General features: G+C 49.2%; 1 protein-coding gene across 2 annotated transcripts in view; it reads right to left on the bottom strand.

The window, feature by feature from the left end:
- Window positions 1-2,693: 2,693 nt before the first annotated feature.
- Window positions 2,694-27,433, bottom strand: part of Olfm2 (olfactomedin 2) — a 56,125-nt gene continuing 31,385 nt past the window's right edge. For both annotated transcript variants that reach the window (XM_055601400.1, XM_055601399.1), the window contains exons 2-6: window positions 10,411-10,560; window positions 7,582-7,728; window positions 7,081-7,300; window positions 6,652-6,758; window positions 2,694-3,771 (exon numbers count right to left, since the gene is read on the bottom strand). In XM_055601400.1, coding sequence (XP_055457375.1) covers window positions 3,094-3,771; window positions 6,652-6,758; window positions 7,081-7,300; window positions 7,582-7,728; window positions 10,411-10,419 — 1,161 coding nt within the window. In that variant the 5' untranslated portion in view covers window positions 10,420-10,560 and the 3' untranslated portion in view covers window positions 2,694-3,093. The remainder of the gene's footprint in view (window positions 3,772-6,651; window positions 6,759-7,080; window positions 7,301-7,581; window positions 7,729-10,410; window positions 10,561-27,433) is intronic.

The raw sequence follows: 27,433 nt of genomic DNA, 5'->3' as shown, positions 1-27,433 counted from the left end.
GCCGCATCTGAATCACTGCCTGCAAGAAGCAAATTGTTACCATGGTCAGTTTGTGCATCCTGTGAGTGGCCATGTGATGTGTTATTTGTGTTGTGTAGGATCTTGACCCTCTGGTCTGTCCTTTTGGACTCCAGCCAACCCCTTCTCCAGTCTGTACACTGGTGAAAACCCAAGACTGAACCTTGCTGTTAGATAAATGAGCCCCAGGAGCCCACTCAATATCCCCAACATGTATTATTAACTACCTGTGGTTTCCTTCACCTGCTCCAAGTTCCCACCCAGGCCTGCTACTGGGAACTAGCTATAAATCCTGGGCCTTTAGGATGACAACAGTGTAACAATACCCCCACCACCACACACACAAGGGATAGAAGCTTGTCTTTTGCAGACTCCACTGCTCATTCTTAATGGGCTCTTCTTAGACCAGACACAAGGGATTCTGGGTTATTGCTGCAATAGGGAATGGTAGCTTCCTGATTATAGCCAAATGCTCATCTATGATTTAGGGCAACTTGGTTAATTCAGCACCACATAACTGAAGAGAGACACAAATTAATCTGGCAGTGATGCCTGGTTGAGGAGGGTAGGACCAATTGCTCATCCTTTGTAGTTTGGTTGTGTGTGTTTGTACGTTAAGTGTATGTGCATTCAAGTGTGTGCATGTGTACATTGAATGTGCATATGTGGAAGAGTGACACTGTAGATGTGCTGCCAGATGCTCTAGCCCAAGTAAACTCAGTGCCCACACATGACAGACATGTTCACATCAGTCCTGTCTTTGTAGAAACCTGTCTCTAGGCACAAGTGTACTCTGGACAAAGGCTAGAACTCCATGGCCCTACGGTTGCAGCTTCATTCTCTGTGTCAGAGACCACGACCACTTTGAGCGTAAAAGTCACAGGCAGGACTTTTCCTCATTTCGGATTTTGAGACAAGGTCTAACCTGGGTGGCATCAGCCTCCTGAGAACTAGTATGCTGGTGGGTGCCTTCAAGCCAAGCCTTTGCTGTTTCAGTGGCATCAAGTCTGTCTCATGCTAATCCAGGACTTTATTTTTCCCCCAGTGTCACACTTGTTCACTTACGTGGGAATTAATTGCTCTTCGTGAGGATGCCTTTAGAAATTGCTTTTAAATGAGTGCATTAGGCAGCACCATTCATTATTCATGGGTTTCCTTCCCAATATGGCATCCAAGTCTGAGTTCCCGGAGATGATTTAATCACAGGGGCCATTAATTAGAGATGGGGACAGCAGCCTCCTGGTGGCCTCGCAGGGTGGGGCCAGGGCAGGTGGAGATATTCACATGATCCTGCTCTGCATTCGGTGGGCTGATGTGGGGGCCATTAATTAGAGATGGGGACAGCAGCCTCCTGGTGGCCTCGCAGGGTGGGGCCAGGGCAGGTGGAGATATTCACATGATCCTGCTCTGCATTCGGTGGGCTGATGTGGGGGATGGGAAGCAGCATGTGTCACTCAGTCACTACCCCACTCCAGATGAAACCCCTGCACATCGCTCACTGCCCCACGGAACTGAGCCGCATTTTGTTGTAACACCTTGGCCGGTGCCTCATCCTTCTACCCCCATGGTTCTCAACCTTTTTAATGCTGAGGCCTCTCTTGTTGTGAGCCCCCCCAGCCATAAAATTATTTTTGTTGCTACTTCATAACTGTAATTTTGTAACTATCATGAACTGTAAATATTTTTGGAGCTAAGAGATTTACAAGAAGGGCTGTGACGCGCAGGTTGAGGACACTGCTGTATCCTTATCCCCCAGACCTGGCTGACATGAATCCCTCATCATGCTGTGGCTCATTTGGTGCACTACTTGCCTAGCATGAATGAAGCTTTGGGGTCCACCCTGAGCATCATTACAAACCAGGCATGGTAGTGGAGGTAAGATCAGAAGGCTCAAAAGCTAAGGTCATCGTTGGCTACAGAAGCAAGTCTGTACTGCATGGGCCCATTTCCTAATTAAGCCTTTATTGTATTCCTGTACTGCTACCTCTTGGGAGCACCAGGCCTCTCTGCTGACTGCCTAACCCTGTCACTGCCCTCCCGTTACCTCGGTTTTTTGTTTTGTTTTCACATAGTGAATAGATCGCTATTATGGGAGAATGAGAAATAGCTGCCAGGTCAGGTTGCCTAAGGAGGAATGACCTGATGCCTCCATTTCAGTTCAGCTGCCTCCCAGGACCCCCCTCCCCACCACACCAGGCACATTTCTGTCCCAGCCTCTTATGGAGTGCAGTGGATTTGCCCAAAACCTGGCTGGGTGCACCTGTCAAGTGAGTTGAGTCTTGTGCACGAGCGTGGCTTGTGTAAAGATGATTTCTGCAGTTACAAAGCAGAGAAGAAATTGGGGGCCCTAACCTTTCTCAAAAGCAGCCAAATTGTTAAAAAGCCATTAGAAGAACTCCAGACAGCTCAGTGATGAGCCAGTGTGATCAATGAGAGCCAGCAATGCGGAATGTTCACGTAAGGCCAGTTTTCATCGCCAGAATAGAATTCTCTGTTGTTCTGATCCAATTGCTTTTAAATGACTTGCTTTTGATTGAAACACCTTTGGACTGGGTGGGCTTTTCATGGGGCTAGCGAGTCCGGGAAGAGCTGTTACAGGTTTCCACCTCAGGTCAGCACAAGCGCAGGGAACAAAGGGACTCAGGACTCGGTGGAGCCAACCACCACTGGGTAAAAACAGCCCAGACATCAAATGTTAAAGGTCCCGTTTATTCTGGCAACACGAAAGAAAATGTGTAAATAATAAATTCTTTTGTTAAAAAAAAAAAATCCATGCACTCAGATCCAGGGATAGGGTAAGAGTGAGGGATAAGGAATGTGGGCAACTGGGAGAGTAGGGAAGAGGAGGGAGACTGGATAGAGGGAAAGGAGAGAGATGCGATCAATAAGGAAGAGAAGTATCCATAAAAAGGCAGAGAGACAGAAGTAGAGTATCAAAAGCAGGGATCAACAAAACGGAGGAAAATGCATGGCTAGAGATACAGAGAACAGAAAGCTGGGCTGGGAACGTGGGGAGAGGAGGCCGAGGGGGTCACAGGCAGTGTGGGAAGGCCCCCCACAGCCCTTGCAGGGCACCTAGGGGTCCCCGGCAGTGCTGATGACATGGAAGAGGGTGACGTTGTAGAGCACCTGGTGCCCGTTGTTCCAGGTGTACAGGGCCCGCTCCCTGGGGTTGTAATCCAGCATGGAGATATGTGAGTACTGGTTGTGAAAGGGCACATCCGTGTACTCGTAGCTGGACGTGTTGGTGAAGTAGGCAAAGTAGACCTTGGCTCCGGCCAAGTGAGAGTTGGTTACATAGAGGACGCCGCAGATCATGAAGGCCTCACCGGCACTGCGCTTAGGGTACCCGGTGTCCCAGGACCTCACGACCTCCAGGCTGTGAGGGTCCAGCCGGCTGACCACGATGTTGCCCGCGTTCTGGTTGGTGGTGTACACTGCCCACAGCCCGCTCTCGTCTACCATGAAGTCCATGTCCGAGAAGCCGCCCCAGGAATACGGAAAGGTGTTGTTGTAACCAGCCCCAGGGAGGCTCCTCTGCACCAGCACCGAGCGCGACCGGAAGTGGTACTTGACCACCACATTGCTCTGGTACTTGTTGTAGAACAGAGAGCCGTTGTACACCACATGGCCCGTACCTGCCCACGGCTGAGGCAGCAGATGCTGGATGAAGTTCTGGCCTTTGATGAAGTCTCCCAGAGTACGAAACTCCAGCACTCGGCGGCCTTTGTAATAACCATCCATGTACCAGACCTGTGAGAGCAGCAGCCAGTCACTGGAGGGACTGTAACCTGGGACCCTCAGGGACTGGCCAACCAGGCGAGATCAGCCCTGGTCACCAGCAGTCAGCCACCAGCCTGTCACTCCTGCCTCAGTCCCTCCTATGACTTTTGTGACTGGTTGTACGTTAGTGACTGTGAGCATTTGTGGACTGGGAAGGTGGTTTCGGGGAGTAAAGTGCTTGCCACTCAAGCGTGAGGACCCGAGTTTGGACCCCCAGCACCCACGAAGGAAGCTGGGGGACTCAGAGACAGATCTTTGGAGCTCACTGACCAGCCAGCGTAGTCATATTGATGAGCTGCGTGTTCTGTGACAGACCCTGCCTTGGGGGTGGGAGGTGGGGTTTAGGAAGATGGTTCAGTGTGGAAGATCACCCTCTTTGCAAGCATAAACATTCAACATAAGGTTGAACCCAGAACCCATCCGAAAAGCTGGGCATGGCTCCATGTGCCTGTAACCCCAGTGCTTTTGGGAGCAGAGGCAGGAGGATCACTGGGGCTCGCTGGCTGCCAGCCTAGCCCCAGTGGAAGAACCTTTGTCGAGGGACTGAGGCTGGGAGTGATGAAGCAGAGCACCTGATGTCCTCCTCTGGCCACTGTGAGTGCACACCCCTGCACAAAAAAATGTGTACCTCACACACATGCTAAAAGGAAAAGAAAAGAGACGAGGTGGAGAGCAATAGAGAAAAACATGTTGACCTCTGGCTTCCACACACCCGAGCACACGCCTGCCTGTGCACATAGCTTTATGAACACACACAACAAAAAGACCCTAAATTAGTGGTGGCGATCTAAAGGATCAGCGAACATTTTGCCTCCAGAAGATCCAGCAGAGTCACAGACTGCCAACTATCTCTGCCTCCCGACTGCTGGAATTAAAGGGGTTTACCTGGCCCAAATTGTCAGTAGCTAACTCCTGTAAGCACAAAGTTGCCAGGCATGTCGTTGACTCTCTCAGCAGCATCATTATCAGCGCCATGTTAAAATGCCCTCGTTACTGAGCTAAGACTTAAGAACTTCAATGTTGAAGGACTACATTGAGGATAAGAAAATTAGAAGAATGATATTAAGGCACGTGCCCAAGTATCCCTGGCTAAGAATGGACAGGACTATTTAAATTCAAATCCAATTCCAAACTAACCAGTTGATTGTACCATCATCATTGGAGGTCAGCGATCATGATGGAGTGGTGTTGAGTCACTGCCTTGCTCTGCGACATTTGATCGCCCACTGTGATTGTCAGCTTTTTAAAGATTTATTTATTATGTATTTTGGGCTCTATCTGCTTATGCAGCAGCACACCAGAAAAGGTCACTGGATCCCATTACAGATGGTTCTGAGCCACCATGGGAATGGAACTCAGAACCTCTGGAATTGCAGCCAGTGCTCTTAACCACTGAACCATCTTTCTGGCCTACAATGGTTAACTTTAATGTCAGCTTGAAACAACAGAATTACCTAGGAAGTGAGTCTCAATGAGAGATTGCCTACACTGAGTTGGCCTGTGGGCATTTCTATAGGGGATTGTCTTGACTGTTCATTAATGTGGGAAGACCCAGCCCACCATGGGCAACACCATATCCTGGACAAGGAGTCCTGACTGATGAGATTGGAGAAACTGAACACAAGCAAACAAGAATGCATGCCTGCCCTTCTCCCTGTCTGACTGTGGCTGTGACTGACTAGCTGTGTGAAATTCCTCCCTTGACTTCTCTACAATAGCGGAACTGGGATTTAACCTGGGGTTGGATGTTAAACTAAGCCCCTTTCTTCCCTAAGTTGCTTTGCCAGAGTATTTTTACCAACCGCAGAGATGAACCAGGCAGAGGCCAGAGAAGGACACTGGGTGTCCCGCTGTATCATACCTTATTTCCTTGAGGTAGGGTCTCTGACTGAACCCGGAGCTGGCAGCCAGTGAGCTGCAGTGGTCTTCCTGTCTCTGCTCCACACAGCACTGAGGCGCGTGGCCTTTTCTGTGGGTACTGCGCACTCTTGCCCACTGTGCCAGCTCCCTCCCCAGCCCCATGCCGTCTTCATTGGTGCAAATGCTCTACGATGTCTGCACCATGACAAGGACTGCCCAGCAGTGCAGTTCTCAGAACGTCCCCCCCCGATATTAAACGATACATGAGTGGACCTTGCAACCGTGTCCTCTAGGCAGTAGACACACACTGGCGAGGGCAGAAGAGCCTCGGCTGCACAGTCATTAGGCAGTCAAGGGAAGGTCTGAGGACCCAGGGACTCAGAATGATGGGCTACCAGCTACTGCTGTGTGAGCTGGTGGGATTGCTCAGAGTTGGGTAAAAGTGCCTGCTTCCAAGCCTGACAACCTCAGTTCAATCCCCAAGACCCACATGGTGGAAGGAGGGAATTGACCCAAGCGAGTTGTCCTCTGACTTGACACACTGTGGTGCACGCATACGCACATATCTGTGCACACACACGTAAACACACAGACCCACTAAATAAATAAATAATGTGATTATAGAAAATTAAGTGGACTGGACATGGTGGCACACACCTTTGATCCCAGCACTCAAGAAGCAGAGACAGGCAGCTCTCTTGAGTTTGAGGCCAGCCTATTCTACGTAGTGAAACTCTTGTCTCCAAAGAAAAAAAAAATGTCAGCAGTTAAGGGTACTGATTGCTCTTGCAGAGGACCTGAGTTAAATCCCCAGCAATCGTATCAGGTGGCCCACAAACAGCTGTAACTCCAGCTCTATGGACGTCCAGTGCCCTTTTCTGGCCTTCACCTACAACTAAAAATGAAACCTAAATAAGAGTCACACGTGGGGACTGTCTGGCCACCCACAGGGAGTCACTGCCTCAGGCCTTTGGGGTTGGGATCACTCACCCGGCTGTCTGCACTGGGGGCCATTGTGTCAGTCATCCAGGAGCCGAATCGGGACCCCATGGCCCGAATGGTAATGGGGTTACTGACTCCTGTCAGCTTCCCACAGCCTGGGAGATGAGGACAGCAGGAGTGAGGATAAAATGCAGCAGGAGCTCAGGGGAGGCAAGCACGGGTTGCACTGGGAAGTACTGGGGGCCAAGGGTCAGGGAGGGAACCTCGGTGTGATCTGGGGACGTCAACATACACATAAAGACTTGGAAATCAGGAGCCAAGGCCACTTCCAGCTGTGAGGCCTGCTGTGGCCTTGGGTTGGGGAGACCAAAGGGAGCTTTGGCAGTTAGATGCCAAACCATGCCTAGCTTTGGAGCACATGGTAACATTAGGGTTGGGTGTGGAGATCAGGGGCCAAGCTTCAGGGTCAAGACATACCCAGCTTCTGAGCACAGGCATGGAGTCGGGCCTCCAGGGCCATCACACGCTGCTGCAGGTCTTCGTACCCATAGGCACCCATTTCCTCTTGAATGGCAGCCAGGTTGCTGGAGAGATTTCTCACCTCCTCCCGTAGGCGCACAATGGTCCGTGTGTCTGCCTTGTACTGCTCCAGCACCGAGCTCAGGGGCAGCAGCTCTGTCATCCTGTCCTTCAGTTCCTGCTCACCAGGAGAGAATGGACACCAATCTGACCCCTGACCCTTGACTTTTGACCCTTACCCTCACCCTCTCATCTTGGATGCAACACTCGGCCCTTGCCAAAGGATGCCTTTCCCTTCTGGACCCCAGAGCCCAGCCAACCACTCATTTCTTTCTAGACATGACCCCACCCTTGGAATTCAGGTCCTCTTGCTTTCACAGCACACACTTTTACCTCAGCACCTTCCCAAGTGCCTCTAACCAGTCTCTTGACTTTTGAATTGAGCTCAGAAGAACCCACCTGGAAGCTTTTGGCTGAGACTGACCCATCGGCTGCCCTGAGCCTGGCATCCAGGCTCCGCATGAGAGTCTCCATGCTGCGAACATACTGGAGATCCCGATACGTCCTGAGCTCAAGGACCTCCATGGACTGGGACACATTCTGGACCTAGAAGGAGAACCATTCAGGAGACAAGCTCCTCCTCCCAGCCACTCACGGAAACAGAGGCAGGCAGGACCAGCATAGATGCCGGGCAGCCCTCCTCCCCCCTGATCTCACTGGTAACCTTCCAATAGCAGGTTCATCCCCTCACACCTGTCACCTGTTCCCTGAGTCCTGGCTTCCACCATCCTGACCTGCAGTAAGTTCTTGACACAGCTAGGCAGAGGGTGCTTTCCAAAGTGAAGATCAGAGCCAGGTGTGGTAGCACATGCCGTGATCCCAGCACTTGGAGGTGTAAACCAAAGCATCAGAATTTCAAGAGTAACCTCAAAAGAAGGAGCTAGGCTGGGCAGTGGTGGCGCACCCTCTAATCCCAGCACTTGGGAGGCAGAGGCAGGTGGCGCTCCGTAAGTTTGAAGCCAGCCTGGTCTACAGAGCGATTTCCAAGACAGCCAGGACTACAAAGAGAAGCCCTGTCCTGAAAAACCAAAAGGAGCCAGGAGTGGTGGGTCACAGTTGTAATCCCAGCACTCAGGCTAAAGCAGGAGGAGCGCCATTACTTCCAGCCCAGCCAACGATGCAGAGCGAGTTCCAGGTCAGTCTGGATCAGAGTGTAACCTTGCCTCTAACACAAAAGGCAGTAATGGGAGGGTTCTGGAGCTTTGGCTCCGTTCTGAGACAGTTTGTCTGGAGTGTACAAAGCCCTGGATCCCTCCCCAGCATAAGCTGGGTGTTCACACTTGTAATGTGATTCTGGTTCCACTTGGGAAGTGGAGCCAGGAGGATTCAAAGCTCAGCGTCGTCTTTGGATACACAGTGAGTTCAAAAGCAGCCTAGGCTATACAAGACCCAGAGGTACACATCACACATTCACGCCATGAACTATGTTTTTCAGCCACTGTGAACAATCAAAGGGCACTATGTGAAAGTCCACAGCTTTGGGGGAAAGCAGTCCCAGCAGGGGGAGTGGGCAGAGCAGGGTTCTGAGAGTCGGTGTGTGAGGGGGAGGGGGTGCAGGTACCAGGTGCTCCTCTCTGCCAAGTCTCAGCTTCCTCCTCTGCTCAGTGAGGGGAGTGGCTGCAGGTACCACAGCTGACAAATGGGCAGTGACAGGCACTTCGTCATCAAACAGAGGGTCCAAAACATCCTGGGGACAGATGAAGTAGAGGCAGCCAGGAAAGGAATCTGTGTGTGTGTGTGTTTGTGCGTGCCTGGGTGTGTGCATGTGTATGGATTCATGTATATGTGAGTGTGCTTGTTCATGTGCATGTATTTCTGTGTATCTAAGTGTGCATATCTATCTGTATAGCTAGGTATGTATGTATGTGTGTAGACATGTCTATACGTAAATGTGCATATGTGTGTGCATACATATTTATGTATGCATTTATGTATTTGTGTGCATAAACATTAAGTACATAAGTGTGTATATTGTTTGGTTGTATTCATTCATACCTATTTGTATGTGTAAGTGTGTATATGTGTGTGCATACGTATCTGCGTGTGTCTGGAGGTCAGACATTGATGTTGGTTGTTTTCCACCTTATTTTTTGAGGCAGGGTCACCAAACCTGGAGCTCCTACATCAGCCAGATTGGTTTAAGTGTGTGTCAGTCAGAGGACAACTTGTCAGAGTTCATTCGCTCTTCTAACTGTGTGGGACCTGGGGACTGACTTAGGTCATCAGGCTTGGTGGCAACTCCCCACCCCTCCCCACCTCCCATCCAACAGGGTCTTCCTAAGTAGCCCAGGCAGGCCTCAAATTTGTGGCAGTTATTCTGCCTCAGCCTCCAAAGTCCTGGCATTACAGATGTGCAGAATCTTTGCATGAGCCTTGGCAGTACAGTACAGGTGAGACCCTTGCCTGAAAAGGAGGGTAATTACCCAAGGCTGCCTGGAGCTCTGGCTCGCAGGCCTGAGTTCTCAAGAAGAAACTCAGATGATGCCCCTGACACTACAGCCTTCCCTGTACTACAAGCTTGTGAATTTTCGTCTTTGGAAACCTCAAACAAATAGTGAATGAAGGAATTCACCTGAAGACAAAAGTGGACACATATCTGTCATCCCAACACTCTGAAGACAGAGGCAGGAGGATCAGAAATTCAAAGCTTTGGCTCTATGACATCGTGAGTTTGAGGACAGCCTGGGCTACATGATACTATCTCAAAAAAGAAGGCAAGCCAGGCATGATGGTGCATGTTCTTTGTCCCAGGACTAGAGAAGAGGCAAGTAGATCTCTGTGAGTCTGAGGCTAGCCTGGTTCACATATCAAGTTCCAGGCCAGCCAGAGCTTCACAGTGAGACCCTGTCTCAAAACAAACAAAGCAAGAGCAATAAAAAAAAGAAAGGTGCCTTTAACCTCAATACTGAGAAGACAGAGGCAGGTAGATCTCTGAATTCAAGGCCAGCCTTATCTAGAGAATGAGTTCCAGGACAGTCAGGACTACACTGAGACCCTGTCTCAAAAACAAAAACAAAACAAAAAAAACAACAAAGAAAATTAAATATTTAATGTAAATTAAAAAGCAAATAAATGAAAAAAAATCTATCTAGATGGGATCTCAGTCATTGGCCACTCCTAGAACAATCCACCTGGCTGGATCTTCTGTGTTTTAGCCTATGAGGAGACATGTGTAGTGGGAACCAAGAGGGCATCTCAGCCTTCCACCAGTGCCTGCCGGGTCCCTACCTTCTCCATGAGCTGCCGAAGCTCTCTGCTCCGCCCATCTCGGGCACAGGTGCTCTGTGCAGGGATCACAGCTGTGCAGATGCATTTGCCATCCGGCGCCTGGGCTGAGGTATAAAGCTGCCAGCCCTCTTCCGGGCTCTGGAAGAGAGTCTGCAGAGGAAAGGGTACAGTCAGAGAGTAGGAACCCAACATCTTGCTGAGAAGGACAGAAGCCCTTTGCTGGGGAGATGACATGCACAAGGACCTCAGTTCAGATCTGCTGTAGAGCTCATGAGAAAATGGACAGAGACTGGCTGAGCCCTGGATGCTCTCTAGCAACAAATGGACAACTTTGTAGGCCAATGAGAGGCTCTGTCTCCAGCAGAAGGTGGGAAGTGGCTGAGGAACATCACAAGCTGAGGTTTTCCTCTGATCTCCGCACACGTGCCCACATACATTACCAGCACACACACACACAAAGAGATGGCTCGAGAGCTAAAGCACTGATCATACAACTGTGAGAACCTGAGTTTGGTTCCCCACATAAACCAGACATGGGAGACCGTATCTGTAATCTGAACACTATTCCGTCAAGGTGGAAGGAGCAGTCAGGAAAATCCCCGGATGCTCTTGGAGCTGCTAGCCTGGCTTACACAGGAATGAAAAGGACACTGTCTCAAACAAGGTGGACAGTGGGGACTAACACCCAAGATCATCTTTGGACTGCCACATTTATGTTGTGTCTCATGAGCCCCTTAGGCTGGCCTTGAACTAACTATATGGCTGAAGGTAACCTTGAACTTGTGATCCATCTACCTTAACCTCTTGAGTGTTAGGATTGCAGGAGTTTAACACCACCTCTGTGAATTTATATGCTTGGAATGGAACCCAGGGCCTCCCGCACGACAGGCCAACACTCTGCCTACTGAGCCCCAGCCCCAGGAGGAGAAACTCAGCACATTAAATCTCAATGTGCAAAGGGACCTAAGCCACTGAAAAAGCAATGACTTTGAGCTGGGTAGTGCAGTACTACATGCCGGTAAACCCAGCGCTTGGGGCTGAGGCAGGAGGATCATAAGTTGGAGGCCTGCTGGGACTGCCTAGAGAGACCTTTCTTCAGTGTGGTGCCGTGGTGCATTCCTGTACTCCAAGCTACGTGGGAGGCTGAAGCAGGAGGATTGCCGAAATGCCGGAGTTCTGTGCTGGACCCACAGTAAATTCAAATCAATGCAGTGATCTTCCAGTCATGCTTAAGAAAACCCTGTTTCGGAAGAAAAACTGTAGAGTGGAGGGAAACAGATCTTGTTTGTTTGTTTGTTTGTTTGTTTCATTACAAGATTTCTCTGTGTAGCACTGGCTGACCCGGAACTCACTCTGTAGTCCAGGCTGGCCTCGAACTTAGAGATCTGCCTGCCTCTGCCTCCTACTGCTACGTCATCACCAACAGGCCTGGAAACATCTTAAAGAGCAAACATCAGGATCAGAGGAGATGGCTCCGTGGGCAAAGTGCTTGCTGCATAAGCAGGAGGAGCCAAGTTCGGATCCCCAGCACCTACATAAAAGACCACGGTTGGTGGTGCAAGTTACAGGAGGATCTGTCTAGCTAGCCCGGCCTCCTTGGTGAGCCTCAGGCTAGTGGGAGACCTATGTCAAAGCAGATGAGTGGCTCCTGGAGAAGATGCCTGACATGGTCCTTTGTTCTCCACACGCATGTGCCCACATGTGCCTGTTGCATATGCCCGTGTGCAGCCACACACATAGACATGTTAGTGAAGATCAGATATTTAAAACTCTTGAGCAGCGTAGAAAGAAGAAACACAGAGAAAGCAGGACGGGAAGAGCAAGTGCCATTCAGGGTGTGACTTCAGGTGCCATTTGGGTGTAGACTGGGAGGAGATGAGGGGGCCGGTGTGTGTATGGAAAGATGCTCCAGGCAGGAGGAACAGCAACGGCAAAGCCTGAGACGGGGTGGCGTACCTGGGTACGTGAGCAAGGCTCTAAGTGAAGGGAGGCAAGATGGGGAAGTGACAAGTGTGTTAGTGAAGGAGCTGGTGAGCATCAGCCAGGATGGTGGCTTCCGGTCTGAGTGAGGTGGGAGCCATGGAGGAGTCTAAGCAGAAGAGAGATGTGCACTGGCTTAGGTCCTCACGGTAGACAGAGCACAGCTCAGAGCGGCTGCTCAGATCCAGGCAAACGGCAGCAAGTAGTGGCCACGAGCAGGAGGATGGGGAATGCTGGTTCTGTCTAGCGTACTTGCTTTTGTTTCGAGACAGGAGCTCATGTAACCCATGCTGGCCTCGAACTCCCAGCTGTAGCGGAGGGTGATGTGAAATCCTGATCCTCCTGCCTCCCAGTCCTGAGCTCTAGGCTGCCAGTCAGTCATCCACCCCTACTCTCAATTCAAGCAGTGCTGAGGGAGGAATCCAGGCCTCTGAGCATGCCGGGCAAGCACTCTATCCACTGAGCCCAGCCCTGCCCATAGCGCATTCTGCCACACACAGCAGCACCAAATGCATCATTTGCGTGGCTGTTACTGATCCGGAACAGAGGCAGCGCCGGGAGCTGAGGCAGAGGTAAGCCAGGCCGAGTCAGGAGCGGTGATGAGGACCCCCTGCTGCACAGTGCCTTCTCTTCCCTCTCAATAAATTCTCTTATTGAAATGTGAGCAGTGAGCTAACTACACAGTGAGCTCCACTCCTCCACTAATTTATAAGAAAAATAACCCATTCACAGACGACAGCCGAGAACATGGTAATGAGTCAGGCTGTGCTTCCATAAACCCCAGCTAAATTGGGGGAACACCTTCTGTAAGAGCCTACACAACTTCCCTCAGACGAACTCTCCTTCCCAACCTTTTGTTTGGTTTTACAAATCACACTTATTTATAGTGTGTCTGCGTGTGTGCGTGGGGGGGGCAAGTGTGTGCCACAGACTGCGTGTGGAAGCCAGAGGTCAACTCGCAGAAGTTGGTTCTCTGTTTCCACGATGTGATTCCCAGGAGTGGAACTCAGGTCATCGGGTTTGGTAGCAAATCTCTACCCGCTGAGCCATCTCACCTACTGACCTTCTTACTCTTCCTTGCATACAGAATTAGGCAGAGCTAAGGCTACATACAACAGAAGCCAATGAGACATCCTCCCTCAGGGTTGACAGATAATGAATGGTTGCTCGGGGAGGGGCTAATGAGGCTACAACCATCTCGGAGGGTTGATGGTAGCTGGGAAGGAGGCTAGACGTTCTATACCTGCCTTAGGATTAACAGGCAGGAATGGTTGCTGGGGAGGAGGAGACATTTCTTCAATGGTGTGGCCACTGGTAAGGAGCCCACAGCCCTGTGAACAGCCCCTCACCACTCTTTGTAAGCAGCCCTCACTGGGTCACAAAAGAAAGAAAGATGGGAAGGAAGGAAGGAAGGAAGGAAGGAAGGAAGGAGGGAGGGAGGGAGGGAGGGAGGGAGGGAGGGAAAAAAGGAAGGAAGGAAGGAAGGAAGGAAGGAAGGAAGGAAGGAAGGAAGGAGGAAAACAAGACAAAGAAAAAGACATGAAAGTAGAAGGGCTTGTTGGGAAAGGGGAGGGGTTGGCAGGAGTGGGAGGGGACAAGAGAGGTGGATGAAATGAATATTATTAAAGTACATCATGTGTGTTATGAAAATGTCATAACCATTACTATTTTATTTAGTTAGTTATTGAATGTATGTGAGTGCTCTATTTGCATGTGCGCCTGCCTGCCAGAAGAAGGCATTAAATCATATTATGGATGGTTATGAGCCACCATGTGGTTGCTGGGAATTGAACTCAGGACCTCTGAAAACACAGACAGTGCTCTTAACTTTGGAGCCATCTCTCCAGCCCCCGTCATAACCTTCATTATGTACATTGTACTAATAAGAACTTAAAGAAAGATGTAGCACCATGTATGCCCCACTTAGGACTCTCAACGCTGTCTACTCCATCTGTGTATTCAGGAAGACCCTCCTAAGTCCTCTAGCATCGCCAGGTCCTGGTGAGTCATGCCTCTCCTGGGCAAGAATTCTTGTTTCATTTGTATGGGTATTTTTGCCTGTGTCTGTATGTTTTTAGTCCCCTGGAGATGCAGTTACAGACAGCTATGAGCTGCCAGGTGGGTGCTGGAAATCGAACCAAGGCCTTTTAAAAGAACAACAGCCAATGCTCTTAGTCACCGGGCCGACTCTCCAGTTTTGTTGGTTGGTTGGTTGGTTGGTTGGTTGGTTGGTTGGTTGGTTGGTTGGTTTAGTGTGGTCTGGTTTTGGTTTATCCAGACAGTTTCTCTGTGTAATAGCCTTGGCTGTCCTGTAACTTGCTTTGTTCATCAGGCTGGCCTTGAACTCACAGAGATCCAACTGCCTCTGCTTCTTAAGTGCTGGGATTAAATGAGAATGCCAGCACGCCTAGGTACCTATGGAAGAACTCGATTATTTTTTTTAATTTAGTTTTGTTTGTTTTGAGACAGGATTTCATGTAGCCCAGGCCGGCCTCAAACACACTATGTTAGCCAAGGAGGACGTGGGTCTGATACTTCTGCCACCACCACCCCGGGGGAAGGGGGTTTCGATGACAGCCAAGTACTACCATGGCTGGTTTCAGCTAGAGAACTCCTGACTACTCCAGGAAACTTTACAGAGCCTGGAGGGCAGGGCCAGGGCCGCTGGGTTGCTCATCAGCCCTGGGTACAAGGGCTTATTTTTCTGCACCCCAACAAATGCTTCCAGTAAACAAAACTGCTCCACACCACATCAGTTTCAAGGGTGCCTGGGTACCTGGGCACTGCACTGGGTAAGGCCGAGTATGGGGGCCCATGTTTCGCCTCCTCCTATGGCCACGCACTACATGCACGCCTAGAGAGATCAGAAGAGGGCATAGGATCCCACAGAACTGTTGCAGTTGTGAGCTGCCATGTGGGTGCTGGGAATTGAACCCAGGTCGTCAGAAGAGCAGCCAGTGCTCTTAACTGCTGAACCATCTGTGCAAGCTCTTTTGACTTTTTCTTTGAGGCAGAGTCTCTCTAAGGTGCCCAGGCTGGTCTTGTACTCGCCCTGTAGCCAGATAGCTGGTATTATAGGCTTAGTCCATTAGGAGTTGAACCTAACACCGGGAAAATGATGCACAAACGCTTCCCCTTGCTCCCTGAGAAAGCACTATTGCTTTCAGAACAAATCTAATTCTTCCAAAACTGAACAATGAACAGGAGCCCAAACGTCCCGCCTATCCTCCCTCTGGCTCAGGTCCCCAGGCAATTAGGCTGGAACTCTTCCCCTCCCCCAAAAGAGTCTCATTATACAAAAACAAAGCAGCCCCGTCCACATAATTAGCATCTCCGGCCTGTGCTTCCTGGCATGTCCTTTGAAGCAAACAAGACATTTCTTCCAACATCTGAAATAGTGAATTGTAAAAGAGGAGCAAGATCTAAGCACCACAAAGAGACAACTTCTGGGGATTTCCTAAAATAATTGTCTGTCTGGCATGCGCCTTGCTGGAGCGTTTTCTGCAGCCTAGTAATTAAATGCCTGGGGTTTGGCCTCCAGGTCTCAGCTCACTCAGATCCTGAGTTTTGCCCTGCAGGGTTAAGTTCAAATGCTCAGTCAAGTTCACTTCTATGGGAGTTGAGAGAATGACCTGAAAGGCTTGAAAAGAGTTCAAGTGCCATTCCAAGACTGGGGTCTATGTCTCTTGGTACCAAAGTCCCTAATTTATAAAGGGTCTTATCCTGGGAGGTGCAATGGTCTATCTCAGGGAAATGCTTAAAATGACAGTGTGGAGCCAGGAAGATGGGCCAACGGGTCAAAGTGATTGCTGCTAAGCCTGACAATCTGACTTCAACTCCTTGGGACCCGCAGAGTAGGAGCGAACTGGCTTCTGCAAGTTGTCCTCTGACCCCACATGTGTGTCAAGGCATTCGATGCCTTCACATTAACACACAAATAAACACATGTAAAAAAAATTACAGACTGGAAGAGAGAAGAGCCCCTCACCCAGTTGAAGCCTCTGTCTGGCAGAGAATCAAGCTTTCCAACACTCTCATTAGTCCCAAACCTGCAAACATCTAGGAATCTCACCAGAAAACCCACTTATAGGAAAGCACAGGTCCTAAACCCCTTGCAAAACCTCAGTGGCTTCTGGTTCTATCCTTTCCAGTTATAATTCCACCAAAGGTACCTCCCAAGCCATCCCACAATCTCACCAAAAGTTAGCAAGGTTCTTATCAAATACTTTAATTATGTGTATGTGTATGTGTGTGTGTGTGTGTGCACATTAGAGCAGTGCCCTTAGAGGCCAAAAGAGGTTGTTAGAGCCTCTGGAGCTTGAGTTCTATGGGTTCTCTGCAAGACAGTCATCTCTTCAGCCTCCCCGGGCACTCTCTTTTGCTGAGTTCTGGTTCCCATCTTAATATTCCTGCTAATGGGCTCTAAGAGGATAAGCTATGCCTTCAAGTAGCTGTTCTTCAGATCACATTTTGTGAGCTGTAGCTTTCAAATACTTTCATGGAAGCGCTGCTCCTACTAAGCACAGGGCTCCATAGCAGGCTCAGAGCTAATTAATCCTAGGACACACAGGGCAATGGTAGAGCCCCTGCCTAAAATCCCCCAGTGAGGGACTGCGCTGTGGCTCTGTGGTAGAGCCCCTGCTTAGAATCCCCAGTGAGGAGCTGGGACATGGATCAGCACTGGCTTTTGTAGCCATGGCAGCCTTGAATTTTATCCTCAACTCTGCTAAAATGAAGAAAAGAAAAAAGCTTCCTGAGACGGAGGGATTGTGGCTACATCCCCTGGGGGCAGCCACCCCCCTGAACACTGGCTGTTGGAGGATTAGCCAACTGGAAGAGAGCAAGCAGCTGCCTCTTAATAAAATGAGGATGGAATCGAATTTGAGACTGGGTAATTTAATCAGCAAGCTGAGGTGGCTTGGGGCTTATATATTTATTTGGACTTTTCCTCCTTCCAGAAAAGCATCTAAGTGGTTTACAAGGATATGTAAAACACCACACAATGGTTCCAATTAAATTTGAGAGTGGGATCAGACACTCTGGGAGGGCAGGCTGCCAGCCCACAGCCAAGGTGGTCAGATGTCTGTTCTTGCACTTTACCCAGCCAATTTGAGACTAAGAATCCAGCCTCCACAAATCATAAGGATCATATCGCCAAGTACCAGGCTGCTATAAGGATATTTTTATAAGAAAAATTTAAAGAGGTTTTGAAAATTACAATTCAGTGTATGTGTGAATGCACACACAGGTGCCACAGGTGCCAGGACACGGGTACATGCGCTGGTCAGAGAACAGCGTGCAGTTCTCTCCTCCTATACGGGTTCTGGGGGCTGAATTCAGGCCACACAGCTTAGTACCTACTGAGCCCTCTTGCTGGCCCCTACAAGGGTTTCTATTAGGCACTGCTTAAGACTAGACAGGTAGGAGTGTTTCTTTTTTAAGCTTCTAATTATATGATAATTGGGGTAATAAGTTAAAATTGTAAGGTGCACCAACAGGACGAAATATTATACAGCATTAAAAATTAGGGACTCTGAGCCCTAGAGTACTTATTTAGCATACATAACGCCATCCTCCATGCCACACAAAAATATCACATGTACATATGGAACTCAGAACCTGAGGAATTCTGGAAAAAGACTGTACCACTCAGACCTACCCCCACCTCTAAGTCAGGCTCTCTTTGTTTTCAAGACAGGGTTTCTCTGTGTAGCCCTGGCTGTTCGGCATTGGATCTGCAGGCCAGACTGTCCTTGAACTCACAAAGATCACCTGCTTCTGCCTCCCGGATGTTGGGAATAAAGGCGTGTGCCACGATGCCTGGCTAAGTCAGAGGTTCTTATTACTGACCGTAAGTTTGCCTTCTCAGTGTGAGTGAGCGAGTGTGTGTGCCATGAGTGAATATGGAGACCAAAGGACAACCAAAGGACTTAACTCTGCAAGCCCCAAGAGCCAAGTGTGAGCCACCTTTGGGGGGGCTTTTGTTGTTGTTAAGCGTTTTTGTTGTTGTTTTGTTTTTGCTTTTGTTGTTGGTGTTGTGTTTTTTGTTTTGTTTTGTTTTGTTTTGTTTTTTTTGAGATAAGAGTTTCTCTGTGTAACTCGGCTGTCCTGGAACTCAGTATGTTGACCAGGCTGGTCTTGAACTCACAGAGATCTATCTGCCTCTAAACACACACACACACACACACACACACACACACACACACACACACACGTGCTAGGATTAAAGGTATGCACCAGTGCCCTCAGCCCTCACTTGTTTTTTGAGGCAGTGTCTCTCATTGACCTGGAGCTCATCAATTCAGCTAAACTGGCTAGCCACACAGACCCAGAAATACTCCTGTCTCTGCCTAGCCAGTACTGGAGTTACAACCACGTACCAGCACCCCAGACCTTGTTTAAATGTGTGTGTTTCAGGCCTGGAACTCCAGGTTCTGTGCTTGCGTGGTAGCAAGCTCCTCAACAGCTCCAGTATCCCCCAACCCAGGCTCACCTTCTTCCCCAAGTTTCTTTCCTATCTTGAAACAATGCCTGGTGTGGGGAAGCTGGTGGGGGTAATTTAATGGGTTAGAGCTCTAACTGCTTTTCCAGAGGCCCCAGATTGGATCTGCAGCACCTACATGGTCACACACACACACACACACACACACACACACACACACACACACACACGTGTGTGTGGGTCAGAAGACAACTTTTAGGAGTTGGTTCTCCATCATGTGGGGCCTGGACTCCCCCTCAGGGAGTCAGGCTTGGCAGTAAGAGCTTTTACCTACTGAGCCATCTCACCACCAGCACAGCCACCTGTTTTGTTTGATTTGTCTTGTTTAAACAATGACCATGAATCCTTCTGTGAGGGGAGGTAGATGGAACCAGGGCCTGATGGAACCCGGGGCCTGCTCACACTAAGCAAGTGACTCACCACCAAGCCACATCCCAGTCCATCATTCTTGCTAGGATTCTTGTAACCCTTCCACCCTCACACCTTGTTTTGTTTTGTTTTGTTTTGTTTTGTTTTGTTTTGAGACAGGGTCTTATGCAGGCCAGGCTGGCCTTCAACGCTAGGTAGCTGAGCATAACCATGACCCTAGAGTGAAGATTACAGGCTTGTACCATCACACCCAGTTCTATGCCACTCTGAGGGTGGAGCCCAGGGCTTCCTAAATGCTGAATGTGCACTCTACCAGCCGAGACCCAGACCCAGCTCGAAAGCTTGTTTAAATTCTTTTTCTTTCTTTCTTACTTTTTTTTTTTTTTTTTTTTTTTTTGGCAAAGGAGGAAGAGGGACATAAGCAGACAGGAGCCTGAGAGAAATGAATCTGTTAAAACTCTGCCCTGACAGCATATGGTTGGGCAAGAGTTTGCCTTGGAGTTAGTTCCTCAGCAGAAAACTCAAAAAGAGAAAGCTGGTCACTTCTGTCCCCAGTGTCCTGAAAGCAATGTACAGCAGATGCTCTCAAGAAGCAGCAACTATTTTTGGTACTGAGAACAGGCGGGGATTTCTCCCACGGCCTCCCAAAAAGGACTCTGTGATGTCACCCACGTCTTTCCGGGCAAAATCCAAAATCCTTACGGTTAGGAGCTGCCCCTCCCCTCTCCCTTCTCTGCCTGCCTTCAGTCTTTTTCCTTCTCACTCCTTTATTTCCTTCCTTTCTCTCCTTCTCTCCCCTCCTCTTTTTCTTTCTCTTCTCTCCTTCCATCTCTTTTTTGTTCTGCAGACAAATTTTGGTGTAGCCCAGGCTGCCTCAAACCCACAACCTTCATGCCTTCAGAATGCTGAAACTCCAGCTATGCACCTGACCTCTGGATGGTTTCCACTCCTATTCCATCTGAGTAGAGCCTACTCCACAAGGTCCTGCCTAGATTCATGTTCTCGATTGACGATTTGAGTGCTGTGTAACCCAGGCAAGTTGTTTAACTTATCTGAGGCTCACCCTCCTCAGCTGTAAAACTGACATGTTAGCTGTTCCCACCTCACAAGGATTGTTTGGGGGATGCATTGATTTTAAAAGATAGCCAATAAGCTGGACTCACTCAGTGGCATATGCTTGTAATCCCAGCATTCGGGGAGGCAGAGGCAGGTGGATCACTGTGAGTTTGAGGCCAGCCTGGTCTACAAAGTGAGTCCAGGATAGCCAAGGCTACACAGAGAAACTCTGTCTCAAAACAAAAACAAAAAACAAACAACAACGAAAAACCAAAAGCAAAACGAAAAGATAGCCAATAACATGCATTTAGCATTAGAATAGTCCTAGGCAGACAGGGTTATAGAATTTAGCTACCATAACCATTATGGTATACAGTTTTCTTGATGGTGCTGGGGGTGAAGCCCAGGGCCTCATGAGTACTAGGTAGGCACTCTACCACTGAGCTGCACACCAGCCTTGAGGCTATTATTAAAATCGCTATTTTTGTAATACCCAAAAGCTAATTAGGTAGTGTGTTTTTGTGTGGGGGGAAGTCTGTGTGCCAGCATTGAAGGTCAGAAGACAACTTTGTGGAGTCCTTTCCTTACATCTTTATGTGGGACCTGGGGGTGAAACTCAGGTCACCAGGCTTCCACAGAAAGCATTCGTACCATCTGCACCATCTTTCAAGCCCTACCTGATGTTTAGACAGTCTTTTCCTGGCCTGAAGCTTTCAGTTCAGCAAGACTGGCTGCCAGTGATGCCTGGGAATCCTCCTGTCTCTATGCCCCCAGTACTGGAACTGCAAGAATGTACCACGAGGCTACTTTTTTCCAAAACAGGGGCTTCATGCTGGCAAGGTAAGCACTTTACCAATTTGACCATCTCCCAGCCCTGTGTTTGTCTATTTTTCAAATTTAATTTTATTATCATTATTGTATTATAGTATGTGCATTTGTGTGTTATCCCAAGCAAACCACATGCATGCGGAGGCCACATGACAGTCTCCAGGAGTAGGTTCTCCTCATCCCACGTGAGTTTTGGCGCTCAAACTCATGTCTTCAGGTTTGCATGGCAGGTGCTTTTATCCACCATGCCTCCTTGCCAGCCCCCTAGATGTTTGTTTGTTTATTATTATACTGACATACCTGACCTCCTTAGAAGAAAGGAGGCTTATTTAGCTCTCCAGTCTGGAGGTTCAGGACATAGCGCTCTCACTGAAGTGGCTCCAGTGATGGCATGTGATGGATGCTGTCACAGCTCACATCAGGAGAGTAAAAATAGCCGGCGTGGTGGCGCACACCTGTGATCCCAGCACTCTGGGAGGCAGAGGCAGGCGGATCGCTGAGTTTGAGGCCAGCCTGGTCTACAAAGGGAGTTTCAGGACAGCCAAGGCTATGGAGAAAACAGTCTCAAAAACAAAACAAAAGAATATACACTTGTTCTGTATGCATTAATTGAAATGTATTATTTTATTTAATTTTAATTTTACTTCATTGGTGTTTTGCCTGCATGAGGTCAGAAGGCAGTGCCGGATCCCCCGGGTCTGGAGTTGTGAGCTGCCATGGGGCAGGGCCCCTGGGAGAGCACTGAATGTTCTTAACCACCAAGCCATCTGTGCAGTCCTGTTGTTTGCTTGTTACTGTAGGGAGGGACCTGCACCACAGCACTTATGTAGAGGTCAGAGGACAACTCAATGAAGGCAGTTAGTCAGTTCCCTCTTTCCACCTTCATATGTGTCCTAGGGTTCTAACCCAGGCGCCCAGGCTTGGGCAGCAAACCCCCAAACCAGGTGGGCCAATTTACTGGCTCTGTGAGCCAGAGAGATCCTTTGCTCTGCCTCTCTCTCTCTCTCGAGACAGGGTTTCTGTGTGTAGCCTTGGCTGTCGTGGACTCACTTTGTAGACCAGGCTGGCCTTGAACTCAAAGAGCTCCGTCTGCCTCTGCCTCCCTGAGTGCTGGGATTACAGGTGTGCGCCAGCGATCCTTTGTCTCTTAAATTGCTTTTGTCAGGGTATTTTTGTCACAGCAACAGGGAAAGACACTATGACACATCCACAGGTCAGAAGCAAAGGAGGCTTCTGAGGCCCCACAGTTCCTTCCATGTTAAAAATCAGGCCATGCCTCCTTTTTGTTTGTTTGTTTGTCTCACTGTGTATGCCTGGCTGGCCTGAAACTTGCTATATAGACCAGGCTGGCCTTGAACTCGGAGCTCTACTTGCCTCCGGCTCCAGAGTACTAGGACATGCCACCACCCCAGCTGGGCCCCACCTCCTAAAGAACAAACTGACAAGTGCTGGGTTGTGCTTCAGTTAGTATAGGGCTTGTTTGGTATGTATTAGGGAGCTCAGTCCTCCAGGAGAGAGAGAAAAGCCAGTATTACACTGACTTGGAACCTGTGACACTGGGCTGGAAATACAGGGTACTGAAGCCCCAGCAGGACCCGGCATCTGCTAACAGGTTTAATCCTCATCACAAAGCAGAGAGGTGCCACTTTTCTGTAGGGCAGAAAGAAGTCAAGACTCTTGACCACAGTGACACAGTCTGTAAGTAGTGGGGCCTGGAGTTTAAACATGGTCTCTCTTCAAGCTACCGTGGGCATATCAAACATGACCTCACTGCCCTTCCCCTGTCCTTTTCCCCAAAACCTGGATCCCCATGGCCATTCAGGCTTCTACCCAAGAGAGGAGGTGGCATGAGAGGGTGGGAGTCTTGTCTGTCTTACAGATGCTTATTGAATAGCTAAATGTTGCTGGGCTGGTAGGTTAGAGACCAAATGTCTTCACACATTCACAGTGAATAGTCCTCTGGCCTCTCCCGCCCCCTTCTCCCCAGAGGGCTGTCTGCGATCAGGCTGACACAGGCTCCTGGCAGGTTCCGAAGCAGTCCTGGAAGAGAGGCCGTGATAAATGAATCAGGGACACGCCTGGCAGCTGCATCTGAACCATGGCGGCAGCCAACTCTTCGGAGGGCTTGAGATAATAGCCAGCTGCCTTTGTCAGTCCTGGAGGTGCTGAGCAAATCCCAACTGAGTGATAAGCTTGTCAGGCCTTAAAAAAAGATATCAGCTCACCTGGCCAGGCTCAAGGGCAGGGAAGACTTGGTGCCTCCCTCAGTCTGAGCCGCACTGGCTCTGCCTGGGAGAGCTGGGGGGCAGAGTGGGCAATCCTGTGAGAATGCCCACTCCCTCACTCATTCACACAGTCAGTCATTCACTCACTCATCTATTTTCCACCCGTGAGCCATCCAGGCATCCATGAGCCATCTAACCATCAATCCATCCATCCGTGACCATCCATCCATATGTATACTCGTTCATTAATTCATCCATCCATTAATTAATTATCTATCCATCCATTGATCTATTAATCCGTCTTCCTGTTCCTTTGTCCATGCATTCAAGCATCCATTCACCTATTATCTCTGCATCCTTCCCTTAACATCCATCCATTCATCTACAGATCTATTCATCCTCCATCTATCTATCCTTTCATTTGCATATTCATTCATTTATACATCTCCCCCACACCACATCACTTTGTATGTATATGTGTGTATACATGTTCTTATGTAGATGCTTGTGTGAACATGCATGCGTGGAGGCCCAAGGTTAACACTGGATGTTTTCTTCTATTGCTGTTCTCCTTATTTTTCTGAGAGTGTCTGTGTCCGCACTTACCGATTCACTAGGATTGCTGGCCAGAAAGCTCCAAGGATCCCCATTTCCAGAGCTGGAGTCACAGGCTCATGCTGCTATGTGAGTTTTTTACATGGGTTCTGAGGTTCCAAACTCAAATGTGCATATTTTCACAGCAAGTGCTTTACCAACCAAGCCATCTTCCCAGCCCAGTTGTTTGTTTGTTTGTTTTTTTTTGAAAGGGTCTCATGTAGTTCAGGCTAGCCTTGAACTCCTGTCCCTCCTGTTGGAATAAGAGGAATGACTGCTGTGTCTGGTTAGTTGCTGATCTTTGCTCCTGTTGTGTTATTTCCTTCTCAGCTTATGTGGGGAGGCCTGCTCAGCAGAGTGGAGGTTCTAGTTCTCAGCTGAACCATGTTAAGGTTCAGGTGTGGTACACGTGTGTCTTCTTTTACTTGTTTATTTATTTGGCTGTTTCTGTTTTGTTTTGTTTTATCTTACTCTGTTTTGTTTGTTTTGCTTCTTTGTTTGTTTGTTGTGACAGGGTTTCTCTGGGTAGCCCGGGCTATCCTGGAACTCTGAAGACCAGGCTGGCTTTGAACTCACAGCAATCTCCCTGCCTCTGCCTCCTTGCTGGGATTAAAGGTGTGCACCACCACCTCCTTACACAGTGGCCTCCAACCATCTGTTAATTGCAGTCCTAGGGGACCCAAAGTCCTAGGGGACCCAATGCCCTTTTTCAGCAGGCAGCAGACACAAACACACATTCAAGTTTAACTGTATGCTAATGTCCGTAGCATTAGGAAGGTTGAGGACCACTGTTGTAGGGAGAAGTGAAGCAGACCATCCTGCAGGGAAGCTCCTTAAGATAGGAACCAACCATTCAAATAGCTTCAGGAAGTCCCTGAAACTGATCAGATTCACTAGGACCCTCCCTGCAGTAAAGACTGTTGAGAGTCACTCCCAGACAAGACAAGCTGCAAAGAGAGTCCTCAGACAAACCCAGCGGGCTGGAAGAAGCAGAGGCCAGCCAAGCTTTCTGGAAAGGACTCTCTCCAACCCCTGAGCTGCCTACAGGCTGCGTAGCGTGCTTTGTGAGATCTCACCTATGCTGGGGTGGGCTCTGGTGATGCAGATTTCTTTGAGTCATTTCTGCTCCTATAAGTAAGCCCGCTAGAGCACATTGTTTCTCCAAACTGGACTTTGGTGTTATTCCTACTTGGGTCTGTCATAGCCCTGATCTGGGGTGAGCAGAAGTTTGTTCTCACACAACAGACACTAATGCTGCCTCATGGAATGAGCCAGGTCCCACAAGAACAAGTCACTATAAAAACAGCCTAAAATTAACTAAGTAAGTAAAAAGTAAAATAGATTCAAAGGGCAGGCCTTGCCAGGCATGTTGGCTCACATTTGCAATCCCAGTACTTGGAAGGCCCAGACAGGGCAATCATAAGTTCAAGGCCAGTCTGGGGCTACATGTGGAAACCCTGGCTCTAACAGCAACTAATAGATAGATAGACAACAGAGGTGAACCTGGCTTGTGATAGCCCTGGCTTTCTGTCACACCATGTGCCTCTGCTGTAGTTATGCCCAAACATTGTGATGACGCCCTCACGAGCCCCTAAGGATAAACTCCTAGCATCACGCAGCCTTGGACTCTCAGCCTCTAACCACGTCTTCTTTCTACATGGCCCCGTCTCTGGAATTCTGTTACAGTCAAAGGAAATAGACTACCCCAGCCCTCCTCTCCCTGCTTAGATGTTCCTACAGTACTTAGATTACATGCATACCCTCACACACATACGTATACTCACATACACACACACATATACACACACACATACTCACTGTGTCCCGTGGCAATGCTGTGTGACAACCCTATGCTAGGACTCCTTTAGCAATGACAGCCATACCAATAGTGAATAATAAATCACAGTGGGTACTTATTTCAACTCCTCTGAGCAGCGCCCCGTGCTAAGCGCTTGGTGGCTCGTTTCTCACAAGATTAAGAGAGATTAAGCCATAATGAATGCTCAAACCCTGGATCTGCTCCTTTCTCTTGCTTGGTAGGTTTCCAAGCACATCGCTTGGTCTGTGTTATCTGTAAAATGGCAATAAAAATCATCTACCTCCCAGCACACACACACCACAATACACGTCACCTACACACACACACACAACATATATATATATATATATATGTTGTGTGTGTGTGTATATACCTATATATTTCTCTATATACACACACTCATGCACAAATAAAGAAAAATGAAAAAACAAAAGCATTCCGAGAACAGGGAAGATCCTTGGTGTCGCTGACCCCTGAATCCCGCACACACCGCAGGCATAGGTCCCGGCTCCACCGCCTCACTAGTGTGTGACGCTGGGGCCTGGCTGCCTTGCGCTGCGTCTGAACCAATGTGACCGTCACAGGCATGCTTCCGGGATGTCATGGATTGCATCCACCGTGAGCCAATCACAGTGCTGAGCACGTGGTTCACACGGCCCCAGGCTCTTACCACACGCAAACCCGACCAGCTTCCAGAATGCTGGTGTGTGCCCTGCTGATTTCTTTCCTAATAAACGTCTTCTTTGAAGTAAGTTTAGACTTACAGGAAAATTCCGCAGGACAGCCCAGGGTGCACCGGCCTGGTCCTCCCTCGTTCTCCTGCGCTGTTAATGTCTTACGTAACTCCAGCACATTGATCACAACTGAACCCCGTCCCTACTAACTGAATTCAGACTTGTCCAGTTTCCCCAGTTTTCCCACTCAAGTCCTTTTTTGGCTCCAGAATCCAGTCCAAGATCCCACACTGGGCTGAGTCACCGCGTCTCCTTTCTCTTCTCTGCTCTGGGACAGTGTCTCCACTCTTCCCTACGACCTTGGCAGCCTTGAGGGACACTACTCAAGAGATTCTGTGAAACGCCCCTCTAGCCATTTGGTTTTTAGAACTGTCTGCTCAGTTCTTTCTATGAAGCCTCATTCCCAGATCCTCCTTCTGGTTTTTAAGTTCAGGAACTTCACAGGGTTATGGCTTAGTGGTAGAACCCTTGCCTGGCATCTGCAGTGAGGGCCTGGAGGCGTGGCTCAGCCGTAGAGCCCCTCCTAGAAACTCCCAGTGATGTGCTGGGGGGCGTGGAGCTCTAGGCAGTAGAGCCCCTGCCTAGAATCCCTCACTATTACCACCCCAACAGGGGCTGGGGGTGTGGCTCAGTGATAAAACCCCTGCCTAGACTCCTCCTAGTACGAGGCTGGGGCGTGGCTTAAGGATAGAGCACTTCTGAGCATGCGCAAGGCCCACTACCACTACCAAAATCCAAAAAGGTAAACTAAAGGGGGACCAGGACCCAATGTCCCTTCAACCCATCGCACCCTGAGGCCTGCTGTCTGCCAGCTGTAGGTGGAGCTGAATTACCGAATGAACAAATCCCGAATTCACTGTCATTTAGCTCCCAGCCCACAGTTGGGCTTGTTCCGTCAGCCTCCCTGCCAGAGGCC

The sequence above is a fragment of the Psammomys obesus genome, unplaced genomic scaffold (genome assembly GCF_907164565.1).
Source record: "Psammomys obesus unplaced genomic scaffold, mPsaObe1.curated_primary_1811, whole genome shotgun sequence".
Taxonomy (NCBI): domain Eukaryota; kingdom Metazoa; phylum Chordata; class Mammalia; order Rodentia; family Muridae; genus Psammomys; species Psammomys obesus.
This window is presented reverse-complemented; position numbering and strand designations above follow the sequence as displayed.